The sequence below is a fragment of the Rhineura floridana genome, chromosome 2 (genome assembly GCF_030035675.1).
Source record: "Rhineura floridana isolate rRhiFlo1 chromosome 2, rRhiFlo1.hap2, whole genome shotgun sequence".
NCBI lineage: Eukaryota > Metazoa > Chordata > Lepidosauria > Squamata > Rhineuridae > Rhineura > Rhineura floridana.
In genome coordinates, this window is record NC_084481.1 from 190,815,034 (window position 1) to 190,832,128 (window position 17,095).

At 44.0% G+C, this 17,095-nt stretch overlaps 2 protein-coding genes across 7 annotated transcripts in view; one reads left to right on the top strand and one right to left on the bottom strand.

The window, feature by feature from the left end:
• The first annotated feature begins 6,559 nt into the window (after positions 1-6,559).
• NPC2 (NPC intracellular cholesterol transporter 2) lies at positions 6,560-13,243 on the top strand. Of its 2 annotated transcripts, none has more exons than XM_061611742.1 (4): positions 6,560-6,804; positions 10,235-10,342; positions 11,465-11,637; positions 12,481-13,243. In XM_061611742.1, the coding sequence occupies exons 1-4, from the start codon at positions 6,726-6,728 to the stop codon at positions 12,565-12,567; spliced, it is 447 nt and encodes a 148-aa protein (XP_061467726.1). In that variant the 5' UTR covers positions 6,560-6,725; the 3' UTR covers positions 12,568-13,243. The 2 variants fall into 2 exon arrangements, with proteins under 2 accessions (XP_061467726.1, XP_061467725.1); XM_061611741.1 differs by lacking the exon at positions 6,560-6,804 and adding an exon at positions 6,987-7,128.
• Positions 13,244-13,252: 9 nt separating this feature from the next.
• LTBP2 (latent transforming growth factor beta binding protein 2) overlaps positions 13,253-17,095 on the bottom strand; it is a 189,620-nt gene continuing 185,777 nt past the window's right edge. For 3 of the 5 annotated variants that reach the window (XM_061611734.1, XM_061611733.1, XM_061611732.1), the window contains one exon: positions 13,253-15,065. In XM_061611734.1, the coding sequence (XP_061467718.1) occupies positions 14,899-15,065 (167 nt within the window). In that variant the 3' untranslated portion in view covers positions 13,253-14,898. The remainder of the gene's footprint in view (positions 15,066-17,095) is intronic. The other 2 variants (XM_061611735.1, XM_061611736.1) reach the window with 2 other exon arrangements.

Here is a 17,095-nt window from a genome sequence, read left to right on the forward strand (position 1 = left end):
CCTTAGTTACATCCCACTTAGACTACGTGCTCTACGTGGGGCTGCCTCTGAAGACTGTTCGGAAACTTCAGTTGGTGCAATGAGCTGCTGCCAGAATGTTAACTGGGGCTGGTTACAGGGATCATACAACTCCCCTGCTGCAACAGCTCCACTGGCTACCAATCTGTTTCCGGTCACAATTCAAAGTGCTGGTTATGACCTATAAAGCCCTATACGGCTTAGGTCCAAGCTATCTCTCAGACCGTATCTCCCTATATGAACCTGCCCGGACCCTGAGATCTTCAGGACAGACCCTTCTCGCAATCCCAACACCTTCACAAGTGCAACTGGTGGGGACATGAGACAGGGCCTTTTCGGTGGCTGCCCCTAGGCTCTGGAACTCCCTCCCTAGGGAGGCAAGAATGGCCTCCTCTGTGCAGTCCTTCCGCCGACAGCTAAAGACTTTTTTCTTCCGGCAGGCCTTTGGAACTGAAGGCTTTAAGGGCAGTGATTGAAGAGGGTGCTGTATGTTATTGTTTTACTTGTATTCTCTTAAACTGGGTTGCAGTATTTTAAGTGTATGGCTAATTGGTTTTAACATCTTAATAGTTTAATTCTGTTTTTATGCTGATTTTTATATGTTTATATGTTCTTAATGATATGTACTTACTTTTATCTGGAAGCCTCCTTGAGTTCCAGTTTGGAAAAAGGGCGGGGTATAAATAATAATAATAATTATAATTATAATTATTTAGTTTTTGCAACATTATAAATGTAAATATAGAATCTAGTTAGTGGTAAGTGCATATCCAGATCCACCGTTGAGAAGGATGAAGGATGGTGAATATCTCTGGGTGTTCATCACAATGAAGAACATTTAATACAATGTGGATTGCAGGGATATATCCATGGCAAGATAATCTGAATAATAGAGGTCTGACATTAGTACCATAATAGCTACTGAGGATCATGGAAATATAGACAGTGGGTAAGTTCATCTATGAGTTTGGAAAGGGCTTTAGCAGCTCACAGTATTAGGGACAACTGACTAAAACCTGCTTGCTAGGTCTCAGCAGGCCACTTAATTAATTTTGTGTGGTTCTACAAATCAAAACACATCCATATCTCACATTTTAATTACCATAATCTTGCCTTTCTTAAGTGATGGGTGTGTGAGCAAAGTTCTGTGAACTTATCTCCATCATCAGAAAAAATTAATCAAGTACAGAACCAAGTAAGAACGTATGAAGAGCCCTGCTGGAGCAGACCAAAGGCTCATGTAGTCCAGCATCCTGTTCTCACAGTGGCCAACCAGATGCCTATGGGAAGCCCGCAAGTAGGACATGAATACAACAGCACTCTCCCTACTTGCATGCCCCTACAACTGGTATATCATCTCTGGTAGGTAGAGTGTGGATATCATTCAATGAAACAGTTGAATGGAGGAGGGTAGCCCAGAATGACAAAAAAGTGTAAGTAAAAAGTCACAGTTTTATTCCATTTATGTAAATTAAAATCATATTAAAAAAAGCCCAACGCGTTTCAGCTAATCTTATATAGCCTTCATCAGGGGCTGAAAGAGACAGATATACATTGGAATCACTAAACATTCTGTACAAACTTGTAACTTACAGTTTCTATTTTTGGAAAAAGGGGGGTGGGATGGGAGTACATACATTTCTTTACTCACATGCTTATTTTAAATTCTTCATTCAAAGTAATGATGATTCAGATTCTATTCAAAAGATTGCAGCACGTTCATCACGCGGAATCTAGTGAGCATATTTGTTGAAAGCTGCAGAGTAAAATATAGTTTGTCTCAAATGCTCTCAGCTGGAGTTCATAATTGTTGAGTGATTGCAGCCTCTCGTTTCTTAGGGATCTTGTTACAATTACGTGTATTTACAACAGGGGAAAAAAATCTTGTATGCATGTTTATTGGAAGTTGCAGAGTAAAATATAGTTTGTCTCAAATGATCTCAGTTGGAGTTTGAAATCGCTAAATAATTGCAGTCACTCTTGTCTTAGGGATCTTGTTTCAATTATGTGTGTTTATAACAGGGGAAGAAAATCCAGGTCTTCATTCAGTCCACATGGGGAAAGGGTGTTTAATTTAAGGATCCATGCTATTTCTTTCCTCATGAGTATGTTGGAATTGGGTCCACGTGTTTTTTCTAAACCCCAGAAAAGAAAGTCTTTGTGGGTATGATTGCAGTCTATAAAATGATTTACTAGTGGCAAGCTTATCCTTTTGCATCTGATGTTGCTTAAGTGCTCTTCTATTCTTATTTTCAGAGGTCTGCTGGTTTGGCCAACATATGTTTTAGGACAGCTACATTGTATAATATAGACTACATGCGGTGTATTGCATGTGGTGAAATGTGTGAGGGAATATAATTGATGGTTATTAGGGTTGATGATCTGAGCCCTTTTAGAGGTATATTTACAGTACACACAATGGCCGCACGGATAATGTCCGATAGGTCCTAATGAACTCAAAAACAGCCTGGGTGAGTGATTGTTATCTCTAAAGGTACTCTTTACTAGTATATCCTGGATGTTTTTAGTCCTTTTAAAGGAGACCATAGGTCTATCGGAGCAGCCGGAAATCTGTTGTATCAGGTGCCAGTGTTTTTGGATGCTATTTTGCAACCTGTTGGTGATGTTATTGTATATTAGGTTGCAGTGTATCCGTCCTGGAGTCATACGTTGTATAGGGTGTAAAAGATCCTGGCGTTTTTGATTTAAAGCCGATAGTTGTTTTCCACAATCTGCTGTGGATAACCCCTCTGTACCAGTTGTTGTTTGAGGGACCCCGAGTGATATACGAAGTCTTTGTGTGAGGTACAGTTTTGTTTTATTCGGAGAAATTGACTGTATGGAAGATTTTGTCTGATCGTCCTGGGGTGTGAACTGTCATACCTTAAATATGTATTCCTGTCAGTAGATTTCTTATATAGTGATGTATGTAGCCGATTTCCACATTTGATGCGGAGATCTAGAAAATGGATGTCATTACTGCTATATTGTGTCAAATTTTATGTAGCTGTTCCCATTGTTGACCCATGTAAAAAAAGCCTGCAAACTCTGTATGTTACCGTTCCATATTAAAAAAACGTCGTCTATATAACGAAGCCAGCATTTTAAATGGACTGCAAAGGGACTGTGTGCAGAAGTTATTTCTTTTTCAAAATGTCCCATATATAAATTTGCTACTTCTGGAGCCATGGGGCACCCCATGGCTACTCCCTTGATTTGCCAGTGAAACATATTATCAAACTTGAAATAATTTTTCTCCATTGCTAACTCTGCCAGGGAACATAGATAATGTGTCGGGGGATGTCTGGCAGTCCTTTGATCTAGTGTGTTTCTAATGATGTCAATGGCTGTTTCTTGTGGAATGTTTGTGTACAGTGAACGAACATCCATGGTGACTACTATGTCTCGAGATTCAGTATGAATATGCTGTATTTTGTTAATAAAATCCATAGAGTCACGTACAAATGAGGGAATGTTAGGTATAAATGGTTTCAGAAAAAAATCTACAAATTGAGACAAGGGTTCTAGGAGGGAATTACAACCTGATACGATGGGTCTTCCCGGGAGAGGTGAAATGCCCTTGTGAATTTTGGGTAGTGTATAAAACACTGGAATCCTTGGTGTGGGATTACTCAAACATCTTTTTTCCTGTCCAGTGATGTAACCTAGGCACAAGCCCTCCTCAAGGGTGACTTTAATTAGCTGTGCGGTGTTTGTTGTAGGATCTCGTACACATGGAGTGTAAGCTGTACTATCTGCCAATTGTCTGAGGACTTCTGTTTTGTAATCCATGATGTCTTGGATAACAATTGCTCCCCCTTTGTCTGCTGGTTTAATGATTATACTGTTATCCCTAGATAATTTTTGTAGGGCGAGATGTTCTTCTCTGCTTAGATTATGCCACGAGCTGGATGTGGATGTTTCTAATCTTTTAAGATCTGCAAGGAGAAGTCTTTCGAAAGTGGCAATAGAGGGATATGTGGGTGCTGGTGGTATAAATTTGGATCGTATTTTAGGGAAAGTGTGTGAGTTCGTAGATGCAGAGTTTCCGAAGAAGTGGCACAATTTGATGTTTCTGACAAAACTGAAGAGGTCCAGACAAACTTGAACCAGATCATGTGCGGGGGTGGGAACAAAGGAGAGTCCTTTTTCTAATATAGCTGGAGCACAAAAAAGTAATAGTGAACAATAGGCTAGACTCCTATGCATGTTTGTTCAGAAGTAACCGCCTGAATGTCTTTGCTAAGTCCCAGGTTAAATGCAGTCTAAATGCCTTTGAAGATTATAGTAGGTGATCTTTGATCAAACATCTATTTATGTGCAAAAATTGACCAAGTTACTTATATGCAAGTGTAATGATCAGCATTAACAGATGTTCTATAGCAGTCCAACATCTGGAGAGCTAACAAACTGAGGCTTAATCCAGACAAGACTGAGATGCTGCTGGTGGGTGGTTCTCCTGACAGGATGGGGGATGTTTGACCTGTTCTGGATGGGGTTGCACTTCCCCTGAAGGAACAGGTTCGTAGCATGGGAGTTATTTTAGATCCATCCCTGTCACTCGAGGCTCAGATAGCCTCGGTAGCAAGGGGTGCTTTTTACCAACTTCGGCTGGTGGCCCAGCTACGCCCCTATCTAGACAGAAAGAATCTCGCTTCAGTAGTTCATACGCTGGTAACCTCAAAATTAGATTACTGCAATGCGCTCTACGTGGGGCTGCCTATGAAGACGGTTCAGAAATTGCAGCTTGTGCAGAATGCAGTGGCCAGACTGCTAACGGGGACCAGACGGTTCGACCATATAACACCGATTCTGGCTAGCCTGCACTGGCTGCCTATCTGTTTCCGGGCCCGGTTCAAAGTGCTGGTCTTGACCTACAAAGCCCTATACAGCACAGGACCACAATACCTGTTGGAACGCCTCCCCCGTTATGAACCTGCCCGTACACTACGCTCATCATCAAAGACCCTCCTCCGAGTTCCTACTCATAGGGAAGCTCGGAGGGTGGCAACGCGGAAAAGGGCTTTTTCTGTGGTGGCCCCCGAACTGTGGAACGATCTCCCAGAGGAGATACGCCTGGCGCCACTGTTACTATCTTTTCGGCGCCAGGTTAAAACTCTTCTCTTCACCCAGGCTTTTCAGCATGTTTAGTATGCGCTGATATTGTTTTAATTTTTAACATTTTAAACTTTTAATGTGTTTTTATATTGCTGCACGTTTACTGTATTTTTGATGTTTCTTGTCTTGTGAACCACCCAGAGAGCTTCGGCTATGGGGCGGTCTATAAGTTTAATGAAATAAATAAATAAATACGCAGGGCTCTCCTCCTGGAAATATGGCAGATGCATTTGACATTCCAGCACCAGACTATTTTTTTGCCTGGGCACCTATGAAATACTGGTCTGCTGTTAGGCTTTACACTGTGACTTTAAATGTTTATTTTACCTGCTCTTGTTTTTTAATGGGATATGACTGTTGTTTTAAATTGGTCATCTCCACTGACGCCTCTAGATGTAGAGTAGGCTACAATCATTCTGAAAGAAAGAAATACCATGGAACAAACTGCTGTCAACCTGCCTATTTGAACACCTCTTTCCACTGGGATTGAAAGAGCTGTATGGGGTATTTTCCCACGTTAGTTCAGTCTTTGCCAATCTGGTGCCCTCCAAATGTTTTGGACTACAACTCCCATCAGTCCCAACCAGCACAGCTGAGTAGTCCAAAACACCGAGAGAGCACCAGCTTGGTAGAGGCTACCCTAGCTCTTGGAGGTGAGAGTTTATTCCCTCACTCACTCCAGAAGGTATAACCTTAGACAGCAGCCATACATTGGGCAATATTAAAATTTCTCAACCAGATGAGAGTAGGTTTCTTCATTCTTGGCCTTTTCGCCCATTTGGGAGAACCAGGAGTGGGTGTGGTGTCACTGGAGCATTTCTGAATAACAAAAGGGGAGAGTCAGCAGACACTCGTCTGTCCCCTTCCCCCCGCCATTTTTTATCTCTCTCACACACACACACCTCTTTGCAAGTACACTTATTGAGGAGAAAATAATGAACTGCTGTTAAATTGAAGTTGTCTCCATTCTGCGACTGCTCTAAGCCTCTTTTTTTCCCCGCCCCCCCTCCCTAATCAAGTTTGGTTTCTGGTGCTTTTCAGCAGCTCCCAGTAGCAACAGGGCTAAGGCCAGAAAAGTTGTATCCTGCACATTCACCTACGAATAAGCTCCTTTAGCATGAGAATTTCCTTCCACAGTGAGCTTAGGAGCCTGTGTGAAAGTAAGGGCTGTCGCCTTAAGCGAGGTTTTCCTCGCAAATCAGGGGAAACTGGCCTTCCAAATATTGTTGGACACCCCCCCCATTCCAATCAGCCCCAATAGCATGGCCAATAGTCGGGGATGATGGGAGTTGTAGTCCAACAACACCTGGAGGGCCACGTCCTTTCGTAAGGCGGCGACGACAACGAAACGAACGCGCCTTTCGGCCGTGCAACCCTGCTCTCCCGGATAGGTACCAGCCAGTCAACCAAGGACGGGCAGAGTAGGGCCGTCCCCATCAGGTGACCGCGCAGGGGCGGGCCCGGCCTCGGCTGCCTCTCATGTGACGCCGCCGCAGAGGCGCAGGCTCGCACTTCCTCTTTGCGTACCAGCCCGACGGGCAGGAGAACTTTCTTGCTCTTTCTGGGACGGCGCGACAGGAGACGAGGCGATGCTGGCTCTGACTCTGCTTTTGCTCCTGGCTGCTAGCTCTGCAGTGCTGGCCGAGCCCCTCAGGTTCGTGGACTGTGGTGAGTAGCCCTTGACCCGCCTGCTTTCTCCAGGCGCTCTTGCCTTCCTTCCCCACCTCTTAACGTAGGAGGCTGTCTTAAGCCAAGCAAAAACTTTGCCCATCTGCCTTAGTATTGGCGCTCTACGCTGACGGACAGCGCCTCTCCAGGCTTTCACAGACTTTTCCAGCCCTATCAGGGGATACCAGGAACGGAACATGTGGCGCTCTTTAGAGTGGCGAGTTCACCGGTGCTGCTACTTACATTGCATTTTCCCCAAAGACATGAGGGCGATAAAGAAGTGGGTGGGTGCTGATGGATGCCCTGCGCTTGCTTTGGAGACAGGTGACTAAAGGACAGTGATTCCATGTTTAGTAGGGTGGAAACCTGGCAGCCATATGGAGCAGTAGGGAGCCCAGTGCATGCTCTAACAACTGGAGAAAAGGGTCCTTCAAACAGGTTTCTATATCCAAACTGCTACTGCAACAGCAGCCCATCCCACACCTGGTCCCGCCTTTGCCAGCTCTTTCCCTTCTTACATAAGGACTTTTTCATAAGTGGTGCTAGGGACAAACCTTTTAGTCTGGAATGCACTGCTTACGAGAATGTTGTTCCGCATGATAATCAGGCCAGCCTACACATTACTTGGGCCACAGGGGCTGGTTGAAGCGGTCTCTGTGTCATGATTTGTTGCGCCTTCTAGAGTATCAGCAGCTTAAAGCTGGTACCAGCTGCTGGAAGGTAAGTGAATAACAACTGTTGAAAAGCTACCAGTGTCACAAGGAAACTGAATGACATGGTATTGTCAGTTACTTGAGGGCAAATAAAATTGTAGCTAGCAACCACCAGTTTTTGTTTATTTCTTACATGTATATCCTAGCTTTCCTCCAAGGTGGTGTATGTAGTTCTCCCCTCCCCATTTAACTTCAAAACAACCCTGTGAGGGAGGCTTGGCTGAGATACTGTGACTGGCCCAAGGTCATCCAAAGAGCTTCATGGCTGAGTGGGGATTTAAACCCTGGTAATGAGAAGACACGAATCACTAGAAAAGATAGTAGTGCTGGGAAAAACAGAGGGGAGTAGAACAAGAGGAAGGCCAAACAAGAGATGGATTGATTCCATAAAGAAAGCCACAGACCTGAACTTACAAGATCTGAACAGGGTGGTACATGACAGATGCTATTGGAGATCACTGATTCATAGGGTTGCCTAAGTTGTAATTGACTTGAAGGCATATAACAACAACATCCAAGTCCAACACCCTAACCCTTTACATCACACTGCCTTTCCAGTTTGGCCCACAGGAGACTTAAGTATGAAGGCCAGACCATGTATCAGAATCACGCTGCCCTCAACCTCCTGTAATATGTGTGTGTGTGTGTGTGTTAATGTGGAAGAGATGAAAGCATAGCATGGGCAGGTGGCCGCCCTGGTTCCCCCCCTTCTCCCCAGCTGTTTTCTCTGAGTGGTGCTCAGACAATTAACCTCTGCCAGGAATAAAAGAGCTGGAGAGAAGTGCAGGCCCCCTTCTCCATAAGCCCAAGGTGCACTTTTAATCTTCTTTTCACCTCCCCACTTCATAAGGAAACAGCAGGAGCCACGCTATGTCCTACCACCATCATGTTTAGATACAACCTTAAACCAGCAGGTCAGCAACTAGTTTTACTAACAGGCTGCGTTGGGAAGGGACTGTGGGGTGGTAGGCCACAGAACATAGGAAGCTGCCTTATACTGAATCAGACCATTGGTACATTTAGCTTAGCATTGTCTATGCTGACTGGCAGCAGTTCACCAGGATTTTAGGCACAGAGTCTTTTCCCAGCCTTACGTGGATGACCAGGGGATTGAACCTGGGACCTTTTGCATACAAAGCAGATGCTTTTACTCCTGAGCTATGGCCCTTCTCTCAACATGGCCTAGCAGTTGCTTCTGTTGCTGCAACTGTTGCTTCCTCCATACCCTTCGGCAGCTGGCACCAACTTGGAACTCCTGATATAAGAAGCCCTATAAGCCATAATATGGAGACTGATAGCTGGACTGAAAGTGCACATCTGCTCTCATGGAATCTTCATGGCCCCATTGAGCTTTCAAGGATATGTCTACTTGAAAGCATTGGTGCTACCAGTTTAATGCTTTAATACAAAACTAGCAGTGTGGGAAGCAATAACAGAGTAGGAAGCCTTGGAGGCCTTGTATGGAACATGCTAAAGATCACATTGTAAAAAGTATGTCTCACTAAAAAGCCGCCACTTTATGCATTATATGGTAAATTTGAGAGGCTACAGGATTAATTTCATGAGCATGTTAACACTTTGGTGAGCCAACAAGCTTGGTTCCTGAATTTGGCTGTGATCTGTAAATTATGAAGAAATCATGCTTGCACAAAATCGATATCAATCTGTTTTGACCTTGCTCATGGAAGATTGTGAACCCCATTCTTCTGTCCCCATAAACCTCAGCCTAACTGGATTGTACTACTTATGTCTTGATTTATCTTCTGGTTTGTTTACATGCACATTTGTTATTGCGTTGAAGCCTAGCCATTAAGAGACAACAAATAGCACTGCAAGCTGTACTAGGGACAGCAAACTATTTGTAAGGGCAAGGAACAGAATAGTTCTGCATTGTTAGGCTAGTTATTTCCTCTCCTTATAACGATACTTCTGGTTGATTTCACTGATCATGCAATGCTCGGTCTCCACTTCATCACAGAACTCTCTTTTCGCTCCATTCTAAACATCATGGTAGAAATTTTACTGATTGTCAACAAAGCTTATTTCCAGATAGAGTGTTTTGCATTGGGGAGGTGTGGCCTAATGAAGAAGCAGACCAAGTTATAATGCTGAGTGGTACTCTGATGAATCTGTCACTGACGCTGCAATCCTATACATGCTTACTTGGCAGTAAGTCTCATTGAACTCAATGAAAATTATTTCTGAGTAGACTTGTGCAGGGTTGCATTGTGAATTTCTTGATTCTCAGTAAAAGTGGAGCAGCCACTCCAAGACAGGCACTTTACGTTTTCCCCGTTACATCTGCCCTACACTTGATGTCATACTAGGGCCTAGTACTATAGGCTTCATTTTCCAAATAGGGTTTCTCTTGGTTACCTTCAGGCTTTCTTGTCTTAAATGATATTATGAGCTTGCCTCCCATTAAGGTAATAAGCAAGGTCTATCCATGGGAGCCAAATTGTGGTAGCTTGACTTGCACAGCCAAGCTGTGACAGAGGAGCTGTGAATGGGTGTAGAAATTTACATACTCTTGTATGATACCTTGACCAATGACAGCAATCCTGTTGACTATCTGACATCATGGTGATTCTGGGTTGTCCTGTCCACCTGTCAAAATTGGCCTATGGAGGTTGGGACAGTGGTGTGTGGTGTCCAAGAGACTGTTCTGTATAGCAAGAGCACTGAAATGATGGCTTGGTTTCCCTCCTTCCTCACAGGTTCCAAAGATGGAAGCATTTCAGAAGTCAATGTGAGTCCTTGTCCTACACAACCTTGTCTTCTACACAAAGGAGCGTCCTACAGTGTCAACATCACATTTTCTAGTAGTAAGTATAGTCTGTTGATTTCAAACTTCCTTGAGGTAGTAATATCTATGGCAGGGGTGGGGACCTTCTGGCCCATTGGCCATATTTGGCTTGGCATGGATCCCAGTTTGGCCTACAAGGCCATTTTCCCCAAATCATACCCACCTGCCCCACACCTGATGTCATATGTTATGCCAGGTAAGGAGCAGATAGAGATGCAATTGGGTCAGCTGCACAATCAAGTTCCCTGTGGGGAACTCAATCACACAGCCAATCCCTGCCGAAAGCAGGGTTGAAGTCACTGCCCATCAGCTGGTGAGCAATGACTTCAAGCATGCTGGATCGGCTGCACAATCCCTGCATAAAGCAGCTTTGCCAGGCCTGTGCTTGGTGCTTCCCAAGTGCTGAGCATAGAGCTGGCAAACCTCCTTACACTTTTGTTTCCCAGCTGGCTTCTGGCTCTTAGGAAGTGGTGCACAAGGGACTTTGACAGGTGGGCAGGACAATCCTCTTGACTATCATCTGGCATCATGATGATTCTGGGTTGTCCTGTCCACCTGTCAAAATTGGCCCATGGGTGTTGGGACGCTTGCCCAGCCCTGATTGATGGGGCTGAAAGTTTTTCAAAGTTTGTGTTCAGCATTATAATTGGGGATACTTCTGATATTCAGTATTTCTTACACAGAAAACATTTCACAGAAAACCATGTGTATATCTTTGAATGTAACAATTGCAATGGAAAATCTGTTGCTGCCTGTACACATTTGGAAAGCTACAGTTGGCTGTAGCTTTTCAGCATGTAAACGTGCTGCAAGATAGACACATATAGATCATTGGATGCAAATGATTGTGCTTCGTCATATGCATTTTCTCTTCAAGAAAGTGATTTTTGTATGAAAAGCTCCGAGTGGGGAAGGGGAGATAAAGAATCCTAAAGAGTGAGAGGGTAGCTGCCCACATCTCACCCCCTGTACTTGCTGTGCAGCAGGCAGGGGAATGTAGCAGAAGCACAGGTGAAAAATGTCTTTATTTACTGCAGTTCTGAAATGGAACAGTGGAAACTCCCATTCCCTGACCCGGGAAAAGCTCTCTGCTTGAATTGTCAGTGTTTTATACTTTGTCAGTGTGTTTCTTCTCCTGTAGAGATTGACAGCCAGGGCAGCCAAGCAAAGGTATATGGAGAAATGCTTCACATGGACATCCCCTTCCCACTTGATCAGCCTGATGGGTGCAAGAGTGGAATCAAATGCCCTATCCAGAAAGACCATTCTTACAGCTACCTGAACAAGCTACCAATAAAGAGTGAATACCCATCTGTGAGTATCTTAACAGGTTGATCCCAGTACTTGCAGCTGCCTTTCACACCCCTGCAACATATTTATGAAATAGCATACTTATGGGAGGTGATGGAGCAGCTCAGATCATCACCTGACTGCCCCCTTGCCTGGGTGTGCGCATGCTTGCCTCTTGCCAACTTGGAGGTAGGGCAGGTGGCCAGGGAGGATGTTCAGATGGAGGGATAAACCTGTGTCTGGACTGTACTACTTCAGCCTCAAGGGACTAGGTTTCACATGATGGAAAGCTCCTTCATGGGGAAAAAAACCCTTTCCTTACACACACAAAATTAGCATATGGGGCAAAGGCTCTACCAGAACCTTTCTCTTTAACATCTAGCTTTCTGTGTGCAGGGAAATATTTTTGTATGAAGAATGTTCATACCTGCAGTCTGAAATAGTGGTGTGACCCAGATACAGGTTTACAGTTCCACCTTCTGTTTGTGTGTACTAGACCCAGCTACTGCTTGGGAGATATACATCCCTATCCCAATCCTTGGGGGGGGGGAGGGAGGCAGGCAATGTGTCAATCTTGTTGTAACAAATAGTCAGGGAAACCATCTCTTTGTCCATAGACATATCATCCTGATTCTGTATTAAGGATCATATTGCAGAAATATTCAAGAAATGCAGAGTGTGTGTTCTTTAGCAGTAAAATCTACTGCTTGGAGTGGGAATCCCAGATTCCAGCACAGATGGGGAAAGGGTTTGAGCCCATCTTAAACTGAGACTAATCACAGTGCAGCAATCATTATGGCACACCCACCTTCAACAAATAAATCTGAATGTCAACTCCTCTGACTACTTTTCTGTTTCCCCCCTCAGATTAAACTAGTTGTCAAGTGGGAGCTGCTTGATGATGAAGGTCATTTGATGTTCTGTTGGAAGATTCCTGTCCAGATCACCAGTTAAGGAAACTCTCCTGAGCCATTAGGGATTTAAGGGGGATGGGCAAGAGGGAGTTAGGTATAGAGAGGAGCCAAATGCTTTGCTATACAGGGCATTTCTTGTTTCACTTCCTGTAGCCTCTGTGCAACAATCACTCTTCCCTCAGAGTCAAATTCTAGATGCAGCAGGGTGTCGGCGGCCAGAATGAATCTATCCTAGAGAGACTGGGGTTTGGGGGAAGTCTCATTTGTAGCTCGTTTGTAGAAAGTATCTGTGGAGGATTTTAACTGCTTGAAATAGACTGCATATCATGAAAAGACTTTTTGTGAAATAAAACTAGGTCAGCAAACATTGCAGTGATTGCTGCTTGTTAACACTTCAGTGCCTCTCATGGTCAGAAGCTGCCTTCAGGCTTCCATCTGCTTTTCCCCCTTCCCTCCTCTATCATGACTTAACCTTTGTTGGAGCTGCATTTGTCATCTGGAGCTAAAAGATTAAGCAGCCACCTTCTGTGGCTACTTGCTGTGGACAAAGAAAACTCCTCTCAGTAGATGCCAAACCAAATGGCATTTGGTCTCTGTCTAGAGATCATTTGTATTAACCATTTTGCACTATCTGGTAACTCAGAGTTGCTGGGGGAGATGCTCTCCAAAACCAGCTTTTTTTATAACTTTATTTTAATAAATCCTTACAATTAAAACTTTTGCCTGTCTCGTTTGGGGATTGTGAAGCATTTTGTAGACTAGAGCGAACTGTGTCCCAGCGTTACACACCAGAAAATAACAGGAATCCTGTAAAAGTATTACACTTGGTGGATTTAATTTGCTTGACTGACAGTGAAATCCTATACATGTCTACTCTGAAATAATTCACTATAAATTAAATGGGGCTTACTGTAAAGTAAGAGTGCAGCCTAATGGTACATCCTACTTTCTACTGGATGAAATAAGTCTTGGAAGAACTTGCAGAGTACTCTCTGTCATGTAGTTACCTTTGTTTAGCCCTGATCCTGGCACTAACCATTTGCTTCTGACAGAATTACTTCTGTGTCATTACTGGAACAAGGTGTATAGAGACTTCTAGGTCTCAAAACAGTATGGTTAGAAGGGGGATGCTCCCATTCAGCCAGTCTATAATGTGTATAAACTAGCTCTTCTCTTTTACCTACCCATCTGGCTTTTAGCTGTCTCTTCACACTGGCTTCCAGTTCCAAGCTTGGAAAAGATAAGGCAGAAACATTTATGATCAGCCCCAGACTAAAAGCCGTAAGGCACAATATAAAACCATTTATTTTAATATCATGTTGTAATTTTCCCCAATAGAAAGCACCACAAAGAACACTTGTCAGAACTAAGGACCTGTAATCATTCTGTCTTCCCAAGCCAATACATCAGCAGTCACCGAAAGTGCAGGGGTGGATGCCCATGGCTTGGGATGAATACAGAGAGACTTGAGCCAAAAAGGCTATTGGAGTCAAACCTGTGCCAGACTATAAATAGAATCCATACACTTTGAAGGTGGCCACCCCCTTTTCCAGGCTGAGGTACAAATGACTATGTCCCTTTTCTTGCTAGCGAGAGGGACTTTGGGACAAGGTTGTACAGACTCTGGGCAGACTTTAAAAGAAGCTGAAATTTCTACAACACCTGTGGAATGTGAGTGTTTTTCATTCACTGTGAGAAAGTATCTGTCCAAGCATAGTCCAAGCAGTATATGTGTTGTTAGTGGAGATGCTGCCCATTTAGCACACAAAGGTGGCAGGGACAGGTCCTGCATTTTATGTCACCTGGCCAGCTGTGACAGAGTCATGAGAATCCCAAGCTGTATTTCTGAAGAGGGGAGAGTAAGGATTACAAGTAAAACTGCAGTTCAGTGGTTCTGTGAAAGGTAAAGAGCTCCTATACAATGTGAGCTGTGGGTGGATGGGAAGGGAATACTCGTCATAGGGACATGGCCCCGTGAGAATAATTCATATGGCATAAGATGCTGTAACATCATGACATGAATTAAAGGATAAAAGAGATGGATGGGGACCAACATACTGGGGACCCGCACAATGCAAGTTAGTATCTGGAGGCTGAGGGCATTGATAAAAATAGAGATGGCAACCTATCAAACAGGACAAGATGAGGGGACTGGGACCTGAGTGTTTGCACTGTGGCTGAAGTTGGACGCTTGTGCTGAGCAGGTCAGCAACAGAGATGGAGGAAATCTGGAGCTTCTCACTGGCTTTCATCCCTGTTGGTTCAGCCCAGTGAGATTTGTTGAGGTTTTTGTTCTTATAGAAAATTTTTAAAGCTGCTTCTCTTCCAGCTGGGACAGATGTTTGTAGGAGTTTCATCACTGCTTTTGGAGTCACGCTGCCTCTGGATTCTGAACTGTCTCAGGCACACAGCGGTGGGGCTCAGCTAATGCTACATAGCCAGGCAAGCAGTTGCAGCGATAGGAGCCCTCTGTGTTCTCGCAGGTACTGCCCTCACACAGGGTCATAGAGGCACTTGCTTCCTCACACTCATTAACATCTGACGGGAGAAAATGAGAGAGTGCTCATTAGGCCCAGTGGTACAGAACTCTCTATGTTTCCTTTTTGCCAGTATATACGGTAGAATCCTGGTTTAAATGAGATGCTGAGTGCCTATGAAAGCACCCGCATTGAGTCCCAGGTTCTGTTCTACACATGTATCATTTGCATACCAGCATGACTTCCCATTGTGCCAGAGACTGCTGGTGGGCAAATGCTATGGATGTAAGCACCTGTGGATAAGCAGCTTTTAAAGCAGGAGCAGGTAACCTGTGGTGCTCCAGATGTTGTTAGACTCCAACTCCTCTATTAGCCACAACCAGCATGGCCAGAGACCAGACATGATGCAACTTATGGCCCTGCAGATGTTGCTGAACTACAACTTCATAATCCCTGACCATGCTGGCTTTCTGCTGCTGGGAACTGGAGCCCAACAACAGCTGGAGGACTCCTGGTTATCCACCCCTGCTTTAACCATCACATTAGGCTCTATAGAACACTGCATGGCTAGGCTTTCTGTACACCCAGAGTGTAACTGAAAGTGGGACTCAAGATCTCCTGCACACAAGCTTCTTACAATCAGTAGGATCCAAAGGCCTCTAGAGATTTTTGAAATATGAAGCAGTATATAAATGCTATTTTAAAAAATAAAATTCATTAATAGGCAAAAAACATTGCAGTTTAAGAACATACCTATAGCCAACAGATATGCCTATCAAACTTTAAAAAGCAGGGAAATTGGGCAGCTATAGTAAATGCACCAGGGGAGCAGGAGACCTGACCTCCTCTCTGAGATATTGTACTGCCCTACAAATTTATCAAAATGCAAACACAATTTGGGTTGGTCTTTCACCGTCCAATCCAATTCCTGTGTAGCTTGGAAGAATTTGGTAACGTGCCTCTGAGCAGCAACAGCAGCTGTGAGTCTGGCTTTTAGAACACTGACAGTTGGTTCTTACTGAGCATGTCCGACATTATCATTGAGGTCAATGCAAAATTTATTAATTAGAAATCAGCCAGGCATTTTTTTAACTTTGAAGGTCGGAGTATGGGGCAAGATCAGTAATAGGATTACAGGTACAGTAGGGCCCCGCTTTACAGCAATTCGCTTTACAGTGATTTGCTAATGCGGCGGCTTTCAATTAGGGAAAGTCCCCGCATTAAGGCACTTGTTCTGCTTTTACGGTGGTTTTTTTCCATCGTGTGCCATTTTGACGTCATTTTGGCACGACGCACCCCATTGTCGTCAATGGGGTTTTGCTTTATGGCAATTTCCGCTTTACGGCGGGGGTCCAGAACGGAACCCGCCGTATAAGTGGGGACCGCCTGTACTCTGTGAACATGGCTGATTTTTAAATTAATTTCAACAGATTATAAGAACTCTGACAGAAAAAAGTCCAAAAGGGGACTGTTTTTTCTCTCTCTCTTTTTACACTTTGATCTCTCGATTCTCTTTCAATGGTTTGTGGTTTTTGTTGTCGTGTACCTTCAAGTCGATTACAACTTATAGCGACCCTATGAATCAGTGACCTCCAATAGCATCTGTCATAAACCACGCTGTGTATCGCCATGAAAATTTAGAGGGTTGTTAAGCAAGCGTTTCTGAGTTCAGGACTATAAGGTTTGTAAGGTTTTGTTTTGAAATGAGCTTATGGGAAGCATCAGAATGGCATGGGGGTATTTTCAATTTAATATTACGGAATGCGAAAAATCCATGCTTACTATAGGATACAGCCACTCTTGTGGCTGTATAACAAACAAGCCATCTACTACATTGAGAGGCTGATTTCTGCTATCTCATATCCTCTGGGTTAACCTGGTGTGTGGAGATATACAGTGCTATGCAGGTAGAATGAGAGATGCCCTTTTGTTCAGTGCTGTGAAATGAGCCTGCTAGTAACCTGGCATGGAAGTGAAGCTACTGTATCAATAGCAGTCCTCAACAGTACTTGAACAGCCCTCGAGCAAAGCATTCCTGTTTTTCTGTATGTAAACTTTCCTTCTTAAGAGCTGATACAGAAGCTCTGAACA

What these genes read in the sequence shown, in the direction of transcription:
- NPC2 (XM_061611741.1), top strand. Translation starts at nt 7,002, where the DNA reads ATGTGGCGCTCTTTAGAGTGGCGAGTTCACCGGTGCTGCTACTTACAT. An exon ending in CAACATCACATTTTCTAGTA is followed by an intron (nt 10,343 to 11,464) that starts GTAAGTATAGTC and finishes CTTCTCCTGTAG; the next exon opens with AGATTGACAGCCAGGGCAGC. An exon ending in TAAAGAGTGAATACCCATCT is followed by an intron (nt 11,638 to 12,480) that starts GTGAGTATCTTA and finishes TTCCCCCCTCAG; the next exon opens with ATTAAACTAGTTGTCAAGTG.